The 22423-nt window shown below is 44.9% G+C and overlaps 3 protein-coding genes across 3 annotated transcripts; 1 reads left to right on the top strand and 2 right to left on the bottom strand.

The window, feature by feature from the left end:
• Window positions 1–6261: 6261 nt before the first annotated feature.
• Window positions 6262–8438, top strand: LOC125535893 (XIAP-associated factor 1-like). Its single transcript, XM_048698957.1, has 5 exons — window positions 6262–6551; window positions 6802–6940; window positions 7338–7475; window positions 7601–7722; window positions 8036–8438. Exons 1-5 carry the CDS (start codon window positions 6505–6507, stop codon window positions 8196–8198), a joined length of 609 nt encoding a protein of 202 aa, XP_048554914.1. The 5' UTR covers window positions 6262–6504; the 3' UTR covers window positions 8199–8438.
• Window positions 8439–8561: 123 nt separating this feature from the next.
• LOC125535892 lies at window positions 8562–10674 on the bottom strand. The gene is made up of 5 exons (XM_048698956.1): window positions 10260–10674; window positions 10017–10180; window positions 9186–9876; window positions 9010–9101; window positions 8562–8924 (listed from the first exon to the last, which is right to left on the bottom strand). Exons 1-5 carry the CDS (start codon window positions 10578–10580, stop codon window positions 8804–8806), a joined length of 1389 nt encoding a protein of 462 aa, XP_048554913.1. The 5' UTR covers window positions 10581–10674; the 3' UTR covers window positions 8562–8803.
• Window positions 10675–16807: 6133 nt separating this feature from the next.
• Window positions 16808–19627, bottom strand: LOC125541086. The gene is made up of 4 exons (XM_048704572.1): window positions 18905–19627; window positions 18628–18741; window positions 18161–18467; window positions 16808–17079 (listed from the first exon to the last, which is right to left on the bottom strand). Exons 1-4 carry the CDS (start codon window positions 19421–19423, stop codon window positions 17039–17041), a joined length of 981 nt encoding a protein of 326 aa, XP_048560529.1. The 5' UTR covers window positions 19424–19627; the 3' UTR covers window positions 16808–17038.
• Between the last annotated feature and the right edge of the window lie 2796 nt (window positions 19628–22423).

Below are 22423 nucleotides of genomic sequence, written 5' to 3'. Positions count from 1 at the left end.
AAGTCACTTGCCCGTTTCATTGTACCTGAAAACAGGGTCTTAGTCATCCTGCCCATGAGGCATGGCTCGCATGTGTCAAGCGATTCAAAATCAAGTGACTCCAAACATCCATCAATATGGAGTTTCTTCATGCATCTTACGCCAATATGACATAAGCGGCAGTGCCACAAGAAAGTGGTATTATCATTATTAACTCTACATCTTTTGGCGTGAACATGTGTATTACCATGACCGAGATTCAATGAACCATTCACATAGGGTGCATAACCATGAAAGGTATTATTCATGTAAACAGAATAACCAGTATTCTCTAACTTAAATGAATAACCGTATTGCAATGAACATGATCTAATCATATTCATGCTCAACGTAGACACCTGATAACATTTATCTGGGTTCAATACTAATCCCGAAGGCAGATGGAGCGTGCAATGGTGATCTCATCAACTTTGGAAACACTTCCAACACACATCATCACCTCGCCCTTAGCCAGTCTCCGTTTAGTCCGTAGCTTTTGCTTCAAGTCACCAATAATAGCAACTGAACCGGTATCCAATACCCAGGTGCTACCAGGAGTACTAGTGAGGTACACATTAATAACACTTATATACTTTGTTGAAGTTGCCAGCCTTCTTATCTACTATGCATTTGGGGTAATTCCGCTACCAGTGACCGTTCCCCTTACAATAGAAGCACTTAGTCTCGGATTTGGGTTCAACCTTGAGTTCCTTCAGTGGAGCGGCAACTGGTTTGCCATCCATGAAGTTTCCCTTCTAGCCCTCGCCCTTCTTAAAACTAGTGGTCTTGTTAAACCATCAACACTTGATGCTCCTTCTTGATTTCTACCTTTTGCGGTCTTAAGCACCGCGAACAGCTCCGGGATCATCTACATCCCTTGCATGTCATAGTTCATCACAAAGATCTAGTAGCTTAGTGATAGTGGCTAGAGAACTATATCAATCACTATCTTATCTGGAAGTTTAACTCCCACTTGATTCAAGTGATTGTAGCACCCAGACATTCTGAGCACATGCTCACTAGCTGAGCCATTCTCCTCCATCTTGTTGGCAAAAGAACTTGTCAGAGGTCTCATACCTCTCAACACTTGCATGAGCCTGAAATCCCAATTTCAGCTCTTGGAACATCTCATATGTCTTATGGCGTTCAAAACGTCATTGGAATCCCGATTCTAAGCCGTAAAGTATGGTGCACTAAACTATCAAGTAGTCATCAGGACGTGTCTGTTAGGTGTTCACAACATCCACAGACGACGTTGTAGGGGTTTGCACATCGAGCGGTGCATCAAAGACGTAATCCTTCTGTGTAGCAGTGAGGACACTCCTCGGACCTACGGACCTAGTACGCATCATTGCTTACAATATCTTTCAACTTAATCTTTCTCTAGGGACGTATTGAAACAGGGAGCTACAACGTGAGCTATTTATCTACAACATATTTGCAAAGACAATTTAGACTATGTTCATGATAATTGAGTTCATCTAATCAAATTATTTAATGAACTCCCACTCAGATAGACATCCCTCTAGTCATCTAAGTGAAACATGATCCGAATCGACTAGGCCGTGTCCGATCATCACGTGAGACAACTCTCCGGCCAATAACCAACAGTGGGATCTGGATACTCATGTTGGCTCCCACATGTTCCACGATGATCTCATCGGATGAACCACGGTATCGAGGATTCAATCAATCCCATATTCAATTCCCTTTGTCCAGTGGTATTGTACTTGCCCGAGATTCGATCATCGGTATCCCGATACCTTGTTCAATATCGTTATCGGCAAGTCTCTTTACTCGTTCCGTAACACATCATCCCGTGATCAACTCCTTGGTCACATTGTGTACATTATGATGATGTCCTACCGAGTGGGCCCAGAGATACCTCTCCGTTACATGGAGTGACAAATCCCAGTCTCGATTCGTGCCAACCCAACAGACACTTTCCGATATACCTGTAGTGAACCTTTATAGCCACCCAGTTACGTTGTGACATTTGGCACACCCAAAGCACTTCTACGGTATCCGGGAGTTGCACAATCTCATGGTCTAAGGAAATGATACTTGACATTAGAAAAGCTTTAGCATACGAACTACACGAACTTTGTGCTAGGCTTAGGATTGGGTCTTGTCCATTACATCATTCTCCTAATGATGTGATTCCGTTATCAACGACATCCAATGTCCATGGTCAGGAAACCGTAACCATCTATTGATCAACGAGCTAGTCAACTAGAGGCTTACTAGGGACATGGCGTTGTCTATGTATCCACACATGTATCTGAGTTTCCTATCAATACAATTCTAGCATGGATAATAAACGATTATCATGAACAATGAAATATAATAATAACTAATTTATTATTGCCACTAGGGCATATTTCCAACATAATGATCATTGCCTGTATATCGTCATGAGTATTTGAAGTTCTATCAATTGCCCAACAGTAATTTGTTTACCCACTGTTTGCTATTTTTCTTAAGAGAAGCCACTAGTGAAACCTACGCCCCCGGGTCTTCTTTCTCATATATTTGCCTTTGCGATCTATTTTTATTTGCTTTTATTTTCAGATCTATTAATCCAAAAACCCAAAAATACCTTGCTGCAATTTATTTTATTTGGCATTCGATCTATCAATATTTACAACTTTTTTCCCGTCACACACCAATTTCTGGCACCGTTACTCGAAAGGGATTGACAACCCCTTTAACACGTCGGATTGCGAAGATTTGTTATCTGTGTGCAGGGCAGTTTACGTTGTGTTGCTTTGTTCTCCTACTAGTTCGATAACCTTGGTTTCATATCTGAGGGAAATACCTACCGCCGCTGTGCTGCATCATCCCTTCCTTTTTGGGGAAATACCGATGTAGCTTCAAGCGACATCACTAGGCAACTAGCCCTCTCAGATTTGGAGTGCTATAATGGAGGGTATCAGGGAAATGAGGTGTTCACAAACGGTTTGATCCATTGAGTTGGAGATGGCAAACACAATGATATTTGACAGCAGAACTGGCTACCTAGAGCACACAACATGCGGCATATCGCTTGCTTGGTTGCTAATCGCCCACAAATGGCTAGTGAGCTGTTGAGATTGCAGCAAGGTGGTACGAGCAAAAGGTCAGGGAAGTGTTTCTGCCTTTTTTACGCAGATTTGATCCTAAATATTCCTTTAAGTACACGTCAGATGGATGGTTTCTGGGCGTGGGGGCATGACAAGAAAGGAGTTTTTTTAGTATGGTCGGTCTATAAAATGCTGGTGACAACCAAAATTAGTAGAGAAGCATGGCTTGAGGGGCGTGCTGACAATTTCGACAATGGAAGAGAACATAAGAGTTGGACCAAACTTTGGAAAACTAATGCCCCATCCAAACTAAAGGTGTTATTATGGAGATTACCTCAATGCTCTTTGCCTACAAATGATGTCAGAAATCATAGAAATATGTCGACGACATCTTGTTGTGTTATATGTGGCAACGAAGACTAGAAGATGCATTCATTGTTACTTTCCACTATGGTGCAATGTGTGTGGTCATGTCAAATCATGAGTTAGTGGAGCGCATGCCGTCATCAACTGAGTCTAATGCAGAAAAGGTTGGCTTTTTTCCATGATGGATTCACTATCGCATGCATAATGTACTAAGATGATGGTGACCCTGTGGGCTATATGGACTTCTCGTCGGAAATTAATTCATGAAGGTGATCATCAAAGCCTTGTGTCAACACATATGTTCACCAAAAGATTTCTCCCAGACCTTGAGTTGGCGATGCCACCTAAATCCTAGCACAACGTTAGGATGATCCCTGCTCAGCCACGAAGATGGATCTCACCTTCGACTGGTGTGTTTAAGATAAATGTCGATGTGGCTATTAGTGACGCGAACCAAATTGGTGTTATCAACTCAGTATGCCGTGATGAGGTCTTTATATAGGGTCACCAACTCTAGTTCCTCATGGAATGACAAATTCTCCAGTGCTTGAAACACTTGCTTGCCATGAGGCACTCTCAATTGCTAAAGATCTTCTTCTTCAGAATATATGGATCACATGTGATTTCCAGGGAGCTATCATGGACATTTACAATGACACGGGTGGAATCCCTGGCTCGGTGGTAAAATTAATCAAAGACACAGTGACGGATTTTTCTTCTGCTACTTTTGTGCATGAAGGATGTCTATCCAATATGAAAGCAAACAATCTAAACATGCTTTACATCTAGCTAAGGGTCAATTTGTGGCTTATAAACCCTCATGATACTTTAACCATTCCTGTAAATTTGAGTTTTGAATAAAGTAAAGCATGCTTCTCTACTACTTCCTCCGTCTGTAAATATAAGTCTTTGTAGAGATTTCACTAAGTGGATTACATACGGAGCAAAATGGGTGAATATACACTTAAAATGCATCTATATACATCTGTATGTGGTTCATAGTGAAATATCTACAAAGACTTATATTTAGGAACGGAGGGAGTGCTAGGTAAATCATGAAGCAAAACATTGTTCCTAGATGGTCTGCATTTTAACAGTAGAAGAATATAAAATAGGTATGGTTAAAACAATGGCTCATGTTTTAATTGATGGTTAAAACAATGTTAAATAGGATTGTTTTGTGCTCGTTTCGGATATTAATCCAATTAGGCTTCGCGGTATATGAATGCACAAGCTTTTTGAGAGAGCCAAAAGAGAAAATGGAACACTATTACATATGTCTATCTATCCAAACAACATAAATCTGGACTTCTATCTTGCCAAAACTTCTTATTATTGCGTTCATTTTCTTCCAATTGTTTACATGTCACCTCTTTGTTGGTTGTTGTTTGGTGTCAACGCCATTAGAAAAGAGTAATGCCTCAAACAAGGTAGTTATGAGGATAGAACTCAGGGTGGCTACCATCGATGATGCTAGCCAGCAAGCTCCTGGGTGACTACTCGATGCCGACCATTGTTGGTTTCCTTCATGGCTATTGTAAAATGGTGCTTCATATACCATATGCACTTTATTGGGATGTTCATTGGCATGCCTGTATCACTGCACTTTTGTACCTTTCTTAGGGGGTTGCAAGAATCATATACTAATGGCTACAGACAGATGAATAAATAAGAGAAGTTACATTGTTGCAACTATTCTCAGTTATGAGAATACTGAAATGGATATTGACTGATGAGATGATGTTCGTACATGTTGAAGCAGGTTTCGGAAATAAGTAATGGATATAGACCTAACTATGCTCATCTTGTTGGTAAGACATTTTCATAGATCGTTCTTTTCTTGTTCTGGTTGAGATATACTAAAGGCTGTGTACCTATGAAAAAATAAGATACTTCAAATTTTGTATGTAGTACTAAATTTTGTATGTAGTACTTGGTGTATGTGTGCTCATGAGGTGTCCAGGAACATTAGATTTTGTTATGTTCTATTTTCTTACCCTGTACCAAGTATGTATGCAGTACTCCGAGACTGCTATCGAAGTGACTTTTCTTTTAACTGTTTCTCCATGAAAGTACCATTTATCTTTGATATTGTGTGATGATCACCGAATAACTTATATACCTTTTCAGTAATGACTCTGGATAAAGACGGAGCAGATAACATAATCTTGGCGAAGGCATCTCAATGGAGATGGGACAGTGTTGCACAAGTGGATTTATTGGGTTGGAGAAATAGAAAAAAAATCTTGCTTGGTTCTTGTATTCTCTTTCCAATGTACCTTTTTAATGTATTTTCGGCATGGAATAGATGATACCTCTCACTTAAGTTTGAACTTCGATACGTTTCATAATATGGTTGGGTATTCCTGTCTTATACATTATGTTTCATTTTTTCCACAATTATGCACCCTTAATTTGTGTTCGTATTGCCTTTATAACTTGTTTATTGATTGGTGTCATATATACTCCTACTCACAGTCTATTATGTGAGAAATTGTTTATGTTTTAATAGCTTTCCATGGATAATGAACTGTGTATGGTGGCTTTATTAATTTTCAAGCATTATACATGTTAGCGATCTTGAATGCATGTTTGTCATGGTTCACTTATGTGTGCGTGATTGAGAGTGGTACTTCTCAGAAAATAAAATTGATGTTTCATCGGTTGGGTCACTGACATGTGGGCCAGTCACCTGTTGAACCCACATGTCATAGATACAAAGATAGGTGGCTTAAGGCACCTAAGCATAGTCCGGTGGCGCCCTAGTCCATGGAATCGAGCGTCTATCAGGACAGACAGGTGGGCCAGGACGACCGGTACGCCGGTGAAACTACCGCTCCCATCGCCGCGCTGAAGTCGAATCCCCACAGCCCCCGGCTCCGACACGGTCACTCCGCCTCACCTCACCACGAGCCCCCTCGATATCTCCTCCTCCAGCCCCTCTGCTCTTCTCGCCTCCATCCCCAGAAGACCCCCTGATTCGGCGAGGTTCCAATTCGGCCGGCGACTCGGATCTCGGCGCGGGGTTGCAGCGGTGATCCCTCAGGACTCGCAAGCCATGGCCGCCGCCGATCCCGCCGTCGCCACCTCCACCTGCGCGCACTGGTAACCTTCCGGCCTCTCACGGCGCCGTCGGTCGTCTGTTTCTCACTATCTGCTGCTGGCTACGAGCTGCCAATTGCTTTCCTCTTTCCACCCGGCAATATTTTTACTACAGTAGTTCATCAGTTATTAGTAGCCTTTTTTCCCCTCTGCGATGGCAATTCATCGCATGCACTGCTAATATAGGTAGTGCTTGGGGGCATGTCTTGTGCTTGCCGATTACTGACCGTACTTGTCTGCGAATTTTCTTCAGTAACCGAGAGGTTCCGTCTCCCAACATCGCGCTGCATTCTGCACACTGCGCTCGCAACCTTCACTTGAAGTGTGAGCATTGTGGAGATATGGTCCCAAGGAAGCACATGGATAAGCACTATGATGATAACCATGCTCCGGTACTTCTCCAAATTATAACCGTATCCAGAATGTATTCATTTGATTTTGATGTATGCACACATTTTCATTCTCCTAGCGGTTATTCTTCGCATAGCCTGTGATGCTGCTCAACCCAATATCTTGCATAAATTCATCACATAAACCCACATTACAGCTAAGATCGTTCTGACATAATCTAGCTGCAGCACTACGGTAGCCAAATAACCTGCGTGCCAGGAAAAGACTCGGTGATTTGATCATCATGTCAGTGTCTTATGCTTTGTGTGGAAAACATGCATTCATATAACCACTGGATAGATTAAGAAGATGGCAACAGATATACATCTTACTGGATTTATGTACTTTCGGTATTACTAATCCTAACACCGCTAATCAGATTCTTATTTGCGGATATAGGTGAATTGCCCACGCTGCGAACAAACTGTGGAGCATGAGCTGTGGGATCTTCATAAACGCTTACAGTGCCCACAAAGGATGCTTGCGTGCCAGTATTGCAAGTTTGAACTACCTGCAGCTGACATTTTTGAGCATCAGGTGTGAATGTATTCATCATGTTACGTTATTACTCAAAAAACTGGACAACATTCTTTTCCTTAAAACATTATAAGCCACACATATATAGTCCATCTCTGTCTAACTATATGAGTTTTGCTCTACAGGATGTATGTGGAAATCGAACAAAATATTGTCAACCTTGCAACAAGGACATCAGACTTCGAGAATGGATTGGACACGAGCTCCTACTCCATTCAAAAACAAATGCCGCTGCAGAATCTTCAAGGTAAAAACATGGAACCTTATATTGATGCACGTGACTTGTTTATGTAGACATGATTCAGTGTAAGTTTCAGTTAGAACGATGCTGCTTAGCATTTTCAGTTGCATTTTTTAGACAAAGATAAGCCGGCTATATATCTCAGTTAGAACAGTGCTGCTTAGCATCTTCAGTTGCAGTTTTTAGATAAAAATCCTTTAATACAGTGCCTCAGCCTATCGTTTAAATCTATTAGCTGTGACAATAGAAGTGTATTTCTATCGTCACAGCTAATTCTATTTGAGCCTGCCTTCTGATACAATTCAAATTCTTGTGACAGATCCATGCTGGAAAAAGAAGAGGGTGGTCGTCACAAGCAAGCACGCCCCGCTTTTGGTTTGAAACACAAGCAACTGCTCCTCACAATTGCAATAACCGGACTTGCTGTACTGATTGGATCCATTCTGTTCCAAAGAAGGATTGGAAGTTCCGAAGCCTTGTAAAGTTGTAATGATGTTCACCGCAGGAATGTAGATCAATTTTTTTTGTGCCTTCTAAATCTTAATGCACAAGTTCTTCCATAATCAATAGCAGAGCTTATTCCTTGAGTAATGTTCAGAACAAAAACCATGTAGAATATCAGAAATCACCGGATCGAGAAATGTGCTGTGCCTCACAATAGTATGCCAATATGATACTTCCTGATGGCAATAAAGTATTACAGATTACCTTACAAGGGTTCATATCTGTTTCTTTTCTTGCTTTCATCAATCTGTTGTTAATGATAGACCTTTTACGGGTTTTTTGCTCAAATGTTATTTCATCAATCATTTCAACAAATCGCGCTCTTTAATCTTCATGCAAGATGTTTAAAGTTGACCACTAAATTAATTGAAGTACCTGATAACACATTAGTTCAGTCTGGAATGCTACAAACTAAAAACTTGCAGGACTCTGTTCCCCTAAAGTATGAAATGCATTCATGAAGGGGAAAATAGGCTACGGGACTTTCTGCTTACTAGAACAGGCAGCAACTACAACAATCTCAAAATTCCTCTATGTTGTAAGTTGATTTTGGCAGGGCCCCTTTCACAAAGAAAGAAAGGCTCTATTTCCTAACTAACCGATGTTGCTTCTTTAAAGCGCTTGCAGTAAATAGCCTATATGTGGACGGATCCATCTCAGCGATCTTCCCAAATTGCTTGTCATAGAAGCCCCATAGCTCGAACCTGTATCAAATCAAAACATCAAGGAACAGTGTCAGCATGTCAAAAGGATGATAAACTAAATGCCAGTGTCAAAAAAAAAACATACCAGTATGCTAAGAACTGAAATGGAGCATACTCGCCGTAGATTTTATCCAATTCCATATGAACAGATTTGATGGTGCTTGCAATTTTATGACACTGCAAGAAATTCCATACATAAATGACATACTGAAACAGTGAAACCCCATGAACACTAAATCAAGGATGTAGAGGGGAAAATACCTGCTTTAAATGCCTAATTGTCTCGGTATCAGCTGGGATCATGTGGAAAAATCCCATGCACATGAGCACATTGGCACGAGTGAAAGGGCCGAATCCGGAGATAGTGGTTAACTCGTTATTCAGTCTTTCATAGGTAGACGGGATAGTAGATAGCTCTTCTGTAGCTGGTAAAGACATTTTCTGCATTTCTTCAAGATTTTGTAGGCATACCTTTCCTTCCACAATGCTGCGTGCAAGCAACCCAATCCGCTCTGCTCGATATCCAAGGTTACAGCATTTCGCTAAGAAGTCTTCATCCAGATACGCCAATTCTTCCGGAGTAGGGAAATCTCCAATGCAACCTTCCAAGCTGAGCTCTGAAGAATCAAATGACTGACATGCACTGCCTGTTTCAGGCGCAACTTGGGGCAAGCTAGCCGATTTTTCATCCGTTTCCAAATGTGTTATGACATCGCTAGTACCAGTTGCCACTCTTGCATCCTCCGCAGTTTCTACTCTTGGATCCTCCAAGCACTCCAACTCGGTAAACTTTGTTTCTAGCTTGACACGGACATTCCGATTCTTGCCGCGCTTCCTTTTAAGCTCCCTGATTGGAGGTGTCCTTAACTCAAGAACTTCAGTACCAGATGAATGTCTCAACTCCAACTGAAGCTCGCACAGCGCAGTAGCCATTGCCAATGTTCTTGTCCATCTGCAGGGCAATAACATGGCAATATAAGATACGTATTTTGCAAATGCAGTTAAAGATACTGGAAAACTGCGCACTTCTGAATTCTGATGCTCAGTAACACATACAGAGGAAAGCAGAGGGAAATCAAGACTGGGACGTACTGGCAATTGCAGAGGAGGATGCACTTGACCATGTCCTCGAACAGCGTGGGCGAGCGGAAGATGCGGCCGAACCCCGCCTCCCTCGCGGCGGCGTGCATCGCCTGGAACTCCGCCACCACCCTGCCGTCCTCCTCCGACAGCCGCAGCATCCGCCGCACTTGCTCCTGCCAACGGAAAACCAAGAATCCATCAGCCAACGCGAGCTTCTTTTCTTCTCCGGGTCCGGCGAAAGCGCCTGCTTACGAGGATGCAGTCCTGGTCGAGCGGGGAGAGGGCGTCGGCGCCGAGGAGGGAGACGAGGAGGGAGCGGGAGGGGCGCGCGGGGTGGCGGGAGACGCGGGCGAGCAGGGACCTGGAGCGGTCGGAGGCGAGGCGGAGCGGGCGGAGGAGCGCGCGGGAGGCCGGGTCCCAGCGGTTGGGCGCCATCATGAACAGCCCGTGGCTGCACACGGCCGCCTCCAGGTCGAACGGCGCCGCGCCGAGCGGGAGCTCCAGCTCCAGCTCCACGCGCGCGCGGGGCAGCGGTGGCGCGGCGGCGGGGCCGCCCTCTAGGGTCGTCGGCATGGCCGTTTCCTGGGTGCCGGGGAGCACGCGGGCGGCGGAGATTCAGGAGCGGCAGAAGCCCCCGGAAAGGTCGAATCTGGTCAATTAATTAAACCCATTAACGGTCGCGCAAAGGGCGCCCCCTCGCTGCATCCACCTCATCACTTTTTACTGTGTCAGTCAGAGTAAAAAAAGAGTCGTAAAAAAATAATGTGCTAGCGAGAGAAAAAGAACCAGAGGAGGGATTGGGCATGACCTGGTCTCCGCACGCCCACCTTCTCTCTTGATGCCGCCGCCTCCTCTCCCTCGATTCTCCTCGCGCCGCCATGCCGTTCTTCCTCTGCCTCTGTGCGTGCTCCGAGCCCCTCCTCTTCCTCGTGTCGCCGGCCTCCTCATCTTTCCTCGTTGGCCGTCGCTCCTAAGTCGTGGAGCTCCTCGCCGCGGTTGCAGGGTCCAAGCAAAGACGAAGAGGAGACCCCAAGATCCAGCCGCGCCTTCTTCTTACCCTTGATCTGCTCCTCTTGGGCTCTTCGTTCGGATGGATGAAGCTCTCGTCGATGAGCACGGCGACGGCGACGTTTAGAGGCGATGCTCAACTATGCGTGGGAGATGGCGTGGAAGAGCAGCTCGCGGCTGACAACTATGATGTTGCCTGGATGTTTGACGATGACGAGTCTCTCAAGCTCGTCGTCGGCTGTCAAATCGTCTTCAAGCTAGCTTCACGCGCTGGTATGTCCAATCCACCCCAGCCCCTCCCCCGTGAGAGTGCAGCTCTATCGAGCCCGAGGTGACCCCATGGCAAGGCAGGAGACCCCATGAACAGCCCGTGGCTGCACATGGCCGCCTCCAAGTCGAACGGCACCGCGCCGAGCGGGAGCTCCAGCTCCACGCGCGGCGCGGCGGCGCGGCCGCCCTCAGGGGTCGTCGGCATGGCCGTTTCCTGGGTGCCGGGGAGCACGTGGGCGGCCGAGATTCGGGAGCAGCAGCAGCCCGGAACGGTCGAATCTGGTCAAAGTGCCGGAATACGGGCGGGCGGGCTAGGGCAGTGATTAGTAACAGTGTGCAGTCTTTAGTTTTTTTACAAGTGTGAATGCAATCGCACACAACTTGTAAGACTACCCACAATGGAAGTAATATAGGTGGTAACATCACACTTATCTAGGCAAAATAGATAATGTGACATGTAATTAATGAAGAAAGAGAGGCATGTGGTAACATAGCTAGTTACTGTAACATCACACATATCAAAAAAAGATGAGTTTACAACCTAATAAATGGAGTGATGCATGACACAACACATATGTTACTACCCACTGTGAAGGTAGTAACATAGACTAGTAACATGTGCATGTTACTATTCTAAGTTACTCCCCGCTGTGACTGGTAATAGTACGACACTACGACTTTCGAAAATCCCTTTTGGAGATCGAGCTCCAATGAGGCTGTTTTTTGAAAAAATCAAAATTCATTAAAATTCACATTTTTACATTTCAAAAAATTCTGAAAACAAATATAGATATACATGGAGGCATAATGCACAAGTGTTTAGGACCAAATACGTTAAAATGGGGATTGTGTAAAAAAGACAAATCTGGAGCTTTTTGACACATGCTACTATTCATCCTTCCAGGCCATGAGTTTGTCTTTTTATACAAATCGCGTTTCAAGTTTACACACATGCGCATAACATCCTTGTTTAGTTGTACATTTTTTTCAGATTTATTGAAATTGGAAAGTTTGAATTTTGAAGTTTCCAGAGGCCGAGAGCTAAAACGCCTCACTCTACGACTTAGTGCTACTTTTATGTTCCCTGAGGCAATCAAGTTATTTTCTGACATCATCGAGCTAGCTAGACTAATGATTTTATTATTGTTATTTTGCGATGATGCTAGACTAATGTTTGCACAAGTATCATAGGCAAAAGTAGATGCACACCGCCAATAAAAATTGGAGAATGTATGAAAATACTCTATATTAATATAGAAGAAGGCTCTCGCCCCGCACAAAAAAGACTAGACAAAAACCAGAATTACTAACTGGCGAATGTTTCTTGAAAGGGGAAAGGCAAGTGAACGCATTTTTCTGTCAGTTTTAGTTGCGACATGAGATCAAACGTGAAGAAAAATGCCTTTCTCTGAAGAAATTGTCATGCTATTCTAAAGAAAACGTCATATGAAGAAACTGTTAGCAAAAACGTTTCGCAAATGTCATCCTTTCCGGCGAACGTTCACCGGCTATTGCGGTCCAGCGACGGGTCAGGCGGTACAAAAAAGCAGCAGTTTGAGGAGAGGCGGATAAAACGACGTCTCCAAAAAGAAGAACGGCATCCACGAACGTAGTCGTCGCGGTCATATGAGCAAGGCCATGCAAGGCTTTCCCTCATGTCCCAACATCCAACCCTGAAGACCACCATAGCCCGTAGGCAACTATCGGTCACATTAATAGACCTTGGCAAGTGGATAGAACCTCCAGCGCCCCTTGTGGCATGGCAACAATCCTAGCAACTCCCTGGTTCCAGGATGGCCTTCCCAACCAGAAGACATGGCGTCTAAAAGATTTCAAGAACACATGATTCCTACATATAAATTGTTGTAGGAGGTGAATAGTGTTGCATAGACCAATCCTGGAGCATGAAACGAAGGAAAAGCCTCCTTGAAGATGTCAACAAGTTTATTTAAATATTTTTTTGGTTCCAGACAGAAAGGACATCTACGAATTGATTAAAACGACACGAAAAGATACTAAAATTGCATTATTCCTACATATAAGTTGTTGTGTGCCCGATACTGTTGCACAAACTACTCCCTATACATGAAATGAAGTAGATGCCTCCTGGAATATGTCAACGAGTCTGTTAAACAAGTTTTCAGCTTCAGACAGAAGGTAAACCCAGGGCATCACGAGGACCCTAAAGTGAACCTTCGCATTGCTGCACTCACAAGGGCACCACAGAGGGCACCAAGGAAGGGTGACCCCAATGAAGGCAAGGTTGTAGGAAGACCTAGAGAAGAAGTGCACAGAAGCAACACCTCTAGGAGGAGAACAACGTCCATGGACATCATCGTTTTCCACAGCAGCCAAGGCCTTGTGCAACTTTCGTTGGTGTCCCCTCCTCCGTAGGCATCGACATGCGACATCATGGATGTCGAGGGAAGCGTTGAGCACGCCACCTCAAGAAAACCTCACAAGCCCAACAACAAAACCTAGCAAGTGAGGAGCACACCACAAGAGTGGGGAGCCCCTCTCCGGCAACCCAGCAACCGCCCCCACCTACCTGACCATCGTCGGAGGCTCCAGATATGGCCCCTCCAGATCCGGACCAGGGGCCCAACAGGCACCCTCGCACCCACAGTAGCAAAGCCACGCCCGTCGACCAGACGACTAGAACCACCACCGGCCTCCGAGTCGTCGAATCCGCATCGGGCCATGGCCACAACCACACGGGACAACCACCACTAGCAGCCAAGAGGAAGCCACCGGAGCCGAAGGAGAGGATGAGCTGTCGGTTGGTGGAGAGGGTGGGGATGGACGTGAAGGAAATATGCCCTAGAGGCAATAATAAAGTTATTATTTATTTCCTTATTTCATGATAAATGTTTATTATTCATGCTAAAATTGTATTAACCGAAAACATAATACATGTGTGAATACATAGACAAACAGAGTGTCACTAGTATGCCTCTACTTGACTAGCTCGTTAATCAAAGATGGTTATGTTTCCTAACCATAGACAAAGAGTTGTTATTTGATTAACGGGATCACATCATTAGGAGAATGATGTGATTGACTTGACCCATTCCGTTAGCTTAGCACTCGATCGTTTAGTATGTTGCTATTGCTTTCTTCATGACTTATACATGTTCCTATGACTATGAGATTATGCAACTCCCGTTTACCGGAGGAACACTTTGTGTGCTACCAAACGTCACAACGTAACTGGGTGATTATAAAGGAGCTCTACAGGTGTCTCCAAAGGTACATGTTGGGTTGGCGTATTTCGAGATTAGGATTTGTCACTTCGATTGTCGGAGAGGTATCTCTGGGCCATCTGGTAATGCACATCACATCAGCCTTGCAAGCATTGCAACTAATGAGTTAGCTGCGAGATGATGTATTACGAAACGAGTAAAGAGACTTGCCGGTAACGAGATTGAACTAGGTATTGAGATACCGACGATCGAATCTCGGGCAAGTAACATACCGATGACAAAGGGAACAACGTATGTTGTTATGCGGTCTGACCGATAAAGATCTTCGTAGAATATGTGGGAGCCAATATGAGCATCTAGGTTCCGCTATTGGTTACTGACCGGAGACGTGTCTCGGTCATGTCTACATTGTTCTCGAACCCGTAGGGTCCGCACGCTTAAGGTTTCGATGACAGTTATATTATGAGTTTTGATGTACCGAAGGAGTTCGGAGTCCCGGATGAGATCGGGGACATGACGAAGAGTCTCGAAATGGTCGAGACGTAAAGATCGATATATTGGACGACTATATTCGGACATCGGAAAGGTTCCGAGTGATTCGTGTATTTTTGGAGGTACCGGGGAGTTACGGGAATACGAGGAAGAAGCAATGGGCCTTAATGGGCCTTAGTGGAAAGGACCAGGAGGTGGCGCGCGCCCCTCCCAAGTCCAGTCCGAATTGGACAAGGGGTTTGGGGCGCGGCCCCTCTCTCCCTTCCTTCCCCTCTTCCCCCCTTTCCCCCCTTCTCCTAGTTGGACTAGGAAAGGAGGAAACCTACTCCAACTAGGAGTAGGAATCCTACTCCCTGGCGCGCCCCTCCTAGGGCCGGCCTCCTTCCCCTTGCTCCTTTATATACGGGGACAGGGGGGCACCTCTAGAGACACAAGTTGATCTTCGTGATCGTTCTCTTAGCCGTGTGCGGTGCCCCCCTCCACCATAATCCTCGATAATATTGTAGCGGTGCTTAGGCGAAGCCCTGCGACGGTAGAACATCAAGATCGTCACCACGCCGTCGTGCTGACGGAACTCTTCCCTGACACTTTGCTGAATCAGAGTCCGGGGATCGTCATCGAGCTGAATGTGTGCTAGAACTCGGAGGTGCCGTAGTTTCGATGCTTGATCGGTCGGGCCGTGAAGACGTACGACTACATCAACCGCGTTGTCATAACGCTTCCGCTTCCGGTCTACGAGGGTACGTAGATAACACTCTCCCCTCTCGTTGCTATGCATCACCATGATCTTGCGTGTGCGTAGGAAATTTTGAAATTACTACGTTCCCCTTCAGGACGTTCCTCGCGACGTGGAGCTCTAGGCATCACCAGAGAGGAGGACGTCGGTGGAGGGTGACGCCAGCGTGGACGAGGGCCGAGACAGAGAGGAGCTGAGCAAAGGAATGTTTTGCAGGGAACTCCCTTCGGCTGCTCAAATTTGAGGAGGGAGAGAGGCACTTCTTCTCAAATTTTTGAGGAGTTAAATGTTTTAAGGGTTCGGCTAGGTCCCGTTTAACTCCTTAAAAGGGAATCTTTTGAGGAGTTAAGGCCTTTTGAGGGTTCGACTAGAGTTGCTCTAATGTGCAACTTGGCGGATGATTACTTCAAAATCAATCCACTTTGAGTATTAAAGCAATATGAATGCTGTTTGTGATGCTCCACCTCGTATATGCAGTGATGGACCCAGAGCTTAACCAAAGGGGGTGCCAACCTTATCACGCACAATAGAAATGACATGTATAACCATAAAATTTGTCAGAGTATCTTTCTTACTCTACAATACATAGAGGATTAGACTAACTAGTACTACTAGATAAAAAAGGTTTCGTATTTTTAGAGGGGGTGCCAGGGCACCCACGGTACCCCCACTGGATCCGCCGCTGCATATATGTTTGGAAACTATCTGCACACATGAGAGATAACATAGATAGATGATACTCCCTCCTTTTAACATGTTACAAAATGTAAAGCTTCATAGGATTCTATCATTAGACCTTTTCGCTTTACTCATGGCCACAGTTCTTCCTGGTATGTACAGGCCAGCAGTTAAGGACTCTAAAGACACACAAAACAGCACAACTCAAAACATGATCAACAGCGCAGAGGAAGAACCCACTGCATTCTCCAGCTATACGCGAAATGCATAGTCTAAAAGGAATGAAGTTCATTGCATAAACCACTGCATTTTTCAGTTACACAAAATGCATGATCCAAAAAATTGCAGGATCATCGACTCATTGCGAGAACCCTACAGTGAAATGCATTGTCTACGAAGCCGTGGCATTCACATCGCAGGGATGAATGTTAGAAGAGCTACTACATTCAGCATCACTACAATATTGTTCAGCCATTGGACCCAACGCTTTCAGGAGTTCTGAATCATAGAACCGCGAACACGAGAGCTGCTGAGTTTCTGAATCTATATCTATCTATAGGCAAAAGTAGGCGTCCAGTTCTGCTGCCATCGTATCCGAGGTGGAGAAACTTGTGAACTGTCAGGACACCGGCTCTGATCTTCCTCTACTCCGCGTAGATATCTGGGTGTCGCAGATCATCGTAGGCTGAAATAGCAGAAATTATGAGCCAGTTAGGTGGCACGCCAATAATCAATAACATGATCAAGAAGGCAAAACCTGAAGCAATATAATGTGCAAGGAACTAAGCTTTATGTAGTATTGAAAGACACTACCTGACTTTCATTAACTGATAAGAAAATTAGTATCTTCTCTGCAAAGGTGAATAAGATGACTGAACTTGATTTGGCCTATAACTTGCATAATTTCTACTAGCGGCAAATGTTACGAAATGGACAAACTGAATCTTCTGAATCAAGGACAGAAATGTTCAACTAGCTTCAGTCCATTTTTTACCATGTGTACATACTGATAAATCCACATGCCGCCTACTATTTACATCCAACTACTCTTACTTATCTATAAGATCACAACAGTTCCAGACAGCTCTCAAGTCCTAACAAAATGAATCATAATATCATTTTTCCAAGCACGATCAGATTAGCACTCCACTAAAGTAAGACCACAAACATCATGTTCATGCAGCAAAATATATCAACACCAACATGTGTGCATTGCTGATAACAGATTCAAGAACAACACTAGTACACTACAATTCTATACAAAGAAGATCAGCAGGAAAGCAGATGAATAATTTAAATCTCAGACCAAATTTGGAGCTCATGTGCAGAAATAAGGTTTAATTTAATATTTTTTGGAACCTGAATTTTGTTCACATATTATTCAACACGAGTAAAATGGACTAAATCAAACGGATATCTCACCATCTTCTCTGTTAAGGCTGAAAAGAGATGAATCAACTGATTTGGAGTTTTAAATTCTACAGTGAGTAATTTTCCCAATAACAGATTACAACAGCTGCAGACAATTCCCAAGACCTAACAGTTTCAGACTACAACAGTTTCAGTTTATTACGTATTATTTTCAGACGACAACACTTTCAGTAAACTGTTCTAAGACTGAAGTTTCAGCTAACTGTTTCAAGCACAAGCAGATTAGCACCCCACCAAAATAAACCCCACAAAATCATTGATCATGCATAACAAATTCACTTGTTGCCACCGTGAGTAGATACTTAGGAAGTTGGGGGATGGAGAGAGGGTCTCACCACGAGTCTCGTCCTCGAGGATGACAATCTCGAGGGTCTCGCCGTAGCCGCCATGGGGCAGGTCGACGACGAGCGGGGTCAGCCTCCCGTAGCGGCCCGCTCGGACGCACATGGCGATGTTCTGGTAGTACAGGTTGATGCTGGTGCGCATCACCACCTGGTTCCTCAGACGGAACACGGACCTCCCCCTGAACCAGAACTCGCGCCAGCCGGCGCTGTCCTCGGGGTAGTCCCCGCCGAGCGTCGGAGTGTACCGGATCCGCCGTCCCGGCTCCGTGAACATGTGGGAGAGGAATCTTGGGAGAGTCTGCAGTTGAATCGCAGAGAACCATGGTTATGTTCGGGAGATCAAGAACTGCTCGAAAATTTGGCAAGAACAGAACTGCAGTTCAAATGAACGACGCCGAATAAGCCAATTCGCTCAATCGTAGGAGAATCAAGAAGCGGGTCATGGCGATCGAACTCACCGGAGGACGGCCATGAATGCCCGACTCTGCCGGGATGGGCTCGACGCCCCCGATCTGCCGTCCCGGCCCCCGGTTCATGAATATGTTGGAGAGGAATATCATTCCTGGGCGGGTCTGCAGTTGGACCATCAACCATGGTTATGTTCGGGAAATCAAGAACTGCTCCCAAAAATTTGGCAAGAAGAGAAGTGCAGCTGAAAGCCTGAAACTAGCACAGTTCGCAATCGCCGAAAGCAATTCAGCAGAGAAGCGGGTCATGGCGATCGATCGAACTCACCGGAAGCGGGCCAGGAATGGCAGGCATGCCAGCCTCTCTAGCGGGGATGGGCTCGACGACCCAGTGCATCATGGAGTTGACGTCGCCGTCGAGGCTGACGCCGGCGTTCCAGGGGAGGTACCTGCCGTTGGCGCGGAGGAAGCGGCCGCCCGCGTGGTGGAGCAGGACGACGTCGTCCGCGAAGCCCGTCCCGACGGCCCGCCACATGATGGACCCCACCTCCGGCTGGTCGTAGTCGCGCAGCTCCGCGCGGAAGCCGCGGTGGCCTCGCCGCGCCGGCACGTCCGTGGCGCCGAGGTAGCGGCCGTAGGCGGCGCTGTGGAGGAGCAGGTACGGGCCGTCGTCGTCTTCGTCGCCGTCGGCGCGGTGGTAGATGTGCACCGTCCACGCCGCGTTCATGGAGGCCCGGACCTGGCTGAGGGTGACGCTCTCCCCGTCGGCGGCGGCGTGGAGGTAGGTGCGGGTGCGGTGCGCGCGGCTCCGCAGCCGCACGTGGTGCCCGTCGTGGAACTGGTCCATGGGTCACCGGCGCCGGAGAGCAGAGGCGGCGGGTGGGCTACTGCGCGGTGGGGAGAGGAGGGGTTCTTGGTTTGTTGGGGACTCCGGCGAGGAAAGCTGTTGGTTGCGGCGGTTGCGTTGGGCGCCAACGCGAGGTATTTCAAGGTGCCGCCGTCCCGGGCTTTGGGCGCGTGGTGGGCTTGCGGGCCGTTTCCTTAGCCCGGTCCACACAATCGAGGCTGGCACGCTGGCGGCTTTGCCGCTTTGAGTCTAGGAAGTTCTGATGACCTGCTGCGTTTGCTGAGCTGCTTGCTGTCCTGTGTCCCCTCAAAAAAAAAACTTGCTGTCCTGTGTTTTTTTTAAGAAAAACTTTCAATTTTCAATCATGGCAGTACAACAAACACCACAAATAAAAATTACATCAAGATTCGTAGACCACCTAGCAATGATTACAAGCACCGAAGCGAGTCGAAGGCGCGCCGCCGTCATCGCCCCTCCATCGCCGGAGCCGGGCACAACTTGTTGTAGTAGACAGTCGGGAAGTCGTCGTACTAAGGCCCCACGGGACCAGCACCCCAGAACAGCAACCGCCGCCGATGAAAAATAACGTAGATCGAAAGGGTCCAAACCGAAGACACACGAACGTAGACGAACAATGACGAGATGCGAGCAAATCCATCAAAGATAGATCTGCCGGAGACACACCTCCACACGCCCACCAACGATACTAGACGCACCGCCGGAACGGGGGCTAGGCGGGGAGACCTTTATTCCATCTTCAGGGAGCCGCCGCCGTCTCGCCTTCCTGAGTAGGACACAAACCTAACAAGATTGAAAACAACGACTAAAAACGGAGCCCTCCCGCCGGCCCTTGACAGGATCCACCGCGCCTTCATGGCCCTAGGGCCACCGGAGACGAGGGGAACCTGCACCAGCGCCGGCGAGAGGCACGAACCCTAACTTTCTTTCTTGGAAGAGGAGGAGGCGGAGCCCTGGCTCCCTCTCGTTTTGTGCTCGCATGACACCAGTGGTGGTGGTGTGCCGGTGTTTGCCAGTCTCATCTAATCTCATACCCATCCTTTTGATATTTCACTTTGTCTTGTGTAACTAAACTGTGTGATATGTGCATTGTTTGAAAATTGTGTGAAGTGGAGCTATCATGTCCTGCGATGGCCCTTCGTGTTTTGGCGGGACGGTTTAAACAACTTCACAACAATTGATTGTAATGGGTGTCATGGGTGGCATGGAATTCTTTTTGTCATGGCAATTTCATTATTTACACCACGGAAAAAATGTTCAGTTCACCATGTTAGTTTTTTGGTGGCATGGAAGTTTTGTCTAGATCGTGGCAGTTTTATTCATTAGACCATGGTACTTTTACTATTCAGACCATGTCAATTTTATTAGATATAGGCATTGGCAGTCTATTTTGTAGCACGACATTTTTTGTGCACCATTCAAATTTGTGACATGCTATCTTGTACCACAGCAATTGTACATGTTATGCAACATGGCATTGTTTTAGACCATGGCATTTTTATCGTTTTTATACCATGGAAATTTCAATTTAGGTAGTATGACATTTTTATCGTTTTTATACCATGGCAATTTCAATTTAGGTAGTATGACATTTTTTTAGTTTTTTCAGCACATGTTCATTTTTTGTCATGGCAAATAATCTTAAAAGTTGCCCTGTAAAAATCATGGCGATTTTTTAATTCTATCCTTTTTGTCTCATGGCATTTTTGTAATGTTCTAATAGTGTTTCATATATTCTGATGAGAATTTGTTACATTTTTTATTATGAGCAACATGGCAATTTTATTAATCAGATCATGGTGGTTTTCATCAATATATTACCATGGTGGGAAACCTTTTTTGAAATCATTAAGTTTTTTTAAGAAAAAATATGTTCTTTAAAGAGCATTTCTTTTCAAAGTTTGTTATTGGGATCTCTATCTTCAACATGGTATTTTTATTATTAAGAGTATGGAAATTTTATCATTAAGACCATGGCTTTTTTTATTAAGAGCATGACAAGCTCAGTGATTTATTTTTAATGGCATGGCAATTTTACATTTTTGTATCATGGCAATGTTCTTTTTTTTATTTTTTGTTGTCAGCAAAGGAAAAATATAGAGCACGGCAATTTTAGTTTGTATCATGGCATTTTTAGTTTTAATGTCATGGCATTTCCAATATTTTTTATCATGGCAAATTCCTTTTTGTTTTCAAAACTTTTCAACTTTCAATCACCCTCAATCATGACAATTTTCCTTTATATTGTTTATACATTTGTTTCAAATTTTCCATGTATGATACTATCAATTTTTATTTTTGCAACTAGCAGTTTTTGCTATACATATATTTTGTGTGTGTGTGTGTGTGTGTTCCTAGATATGTGCTATATACGAAATCCTAGTGACGTGGTAGTTTATATAATTTTTTAAAGAAATTTAGCACGTCAAATTATGTAATTTTTCTTTCCATGATATAGAACACCATTTCATAGGAATATATAGTACATGATCATCTTTAACCACGACTACATTTTATTTTATACATCATGGCTTTTTTGTGTTGTTAAAATGAGGTCCAAAATACCAGTTTCTAAGGTTTAGTGGCGTCACAGAGAACTGGTTTTTTTTGGCCCATTGAAGACTCCGTTACACACAGGGGAGAAGGGTTCGCCGGAAAGACTCCGTTGCGCATAGGGCAGATAATTAGACTGAAATTGTCTCAAAAAAAGATAATTAGACTGAAATATTTTTCTCCTCTTCTTATTATTTGATCTCACCGCATACGGACTATTGTATTTGTATTCCTTGATAAATATCAGATATTCCCTTTGATTTTCTTGTAAAAAATTACTTTTCAGAATTAAATACCATGATATGACAAGGATCCCAAAAATATTGTGTTTATTTTTTTATTTCCCCCATTTCTCTTCATATCCCATCCAGGGATTATATTATATATTCAGTTACTTTTCAGAACTAAATTCCATGATAAGACAAGGAT

The sequence above is a fragment of the Triticum urartu genome, chromosome 2 (assembly GCF_003073215.2).
Source record: "Triticum urartu cultivar G1812 chromosome 2, Tu2.1, whole genome shotgun sequence".
Lineage (NCBI taxonomy): Eukaryota > Viridiplantae > Streptophyta > Magnoliopsida > Poales > Poaceae > Triticum > Triticum urartu.
This window is presented reverse-complemented; position numbering and strand designations above follow the sequence as displayed.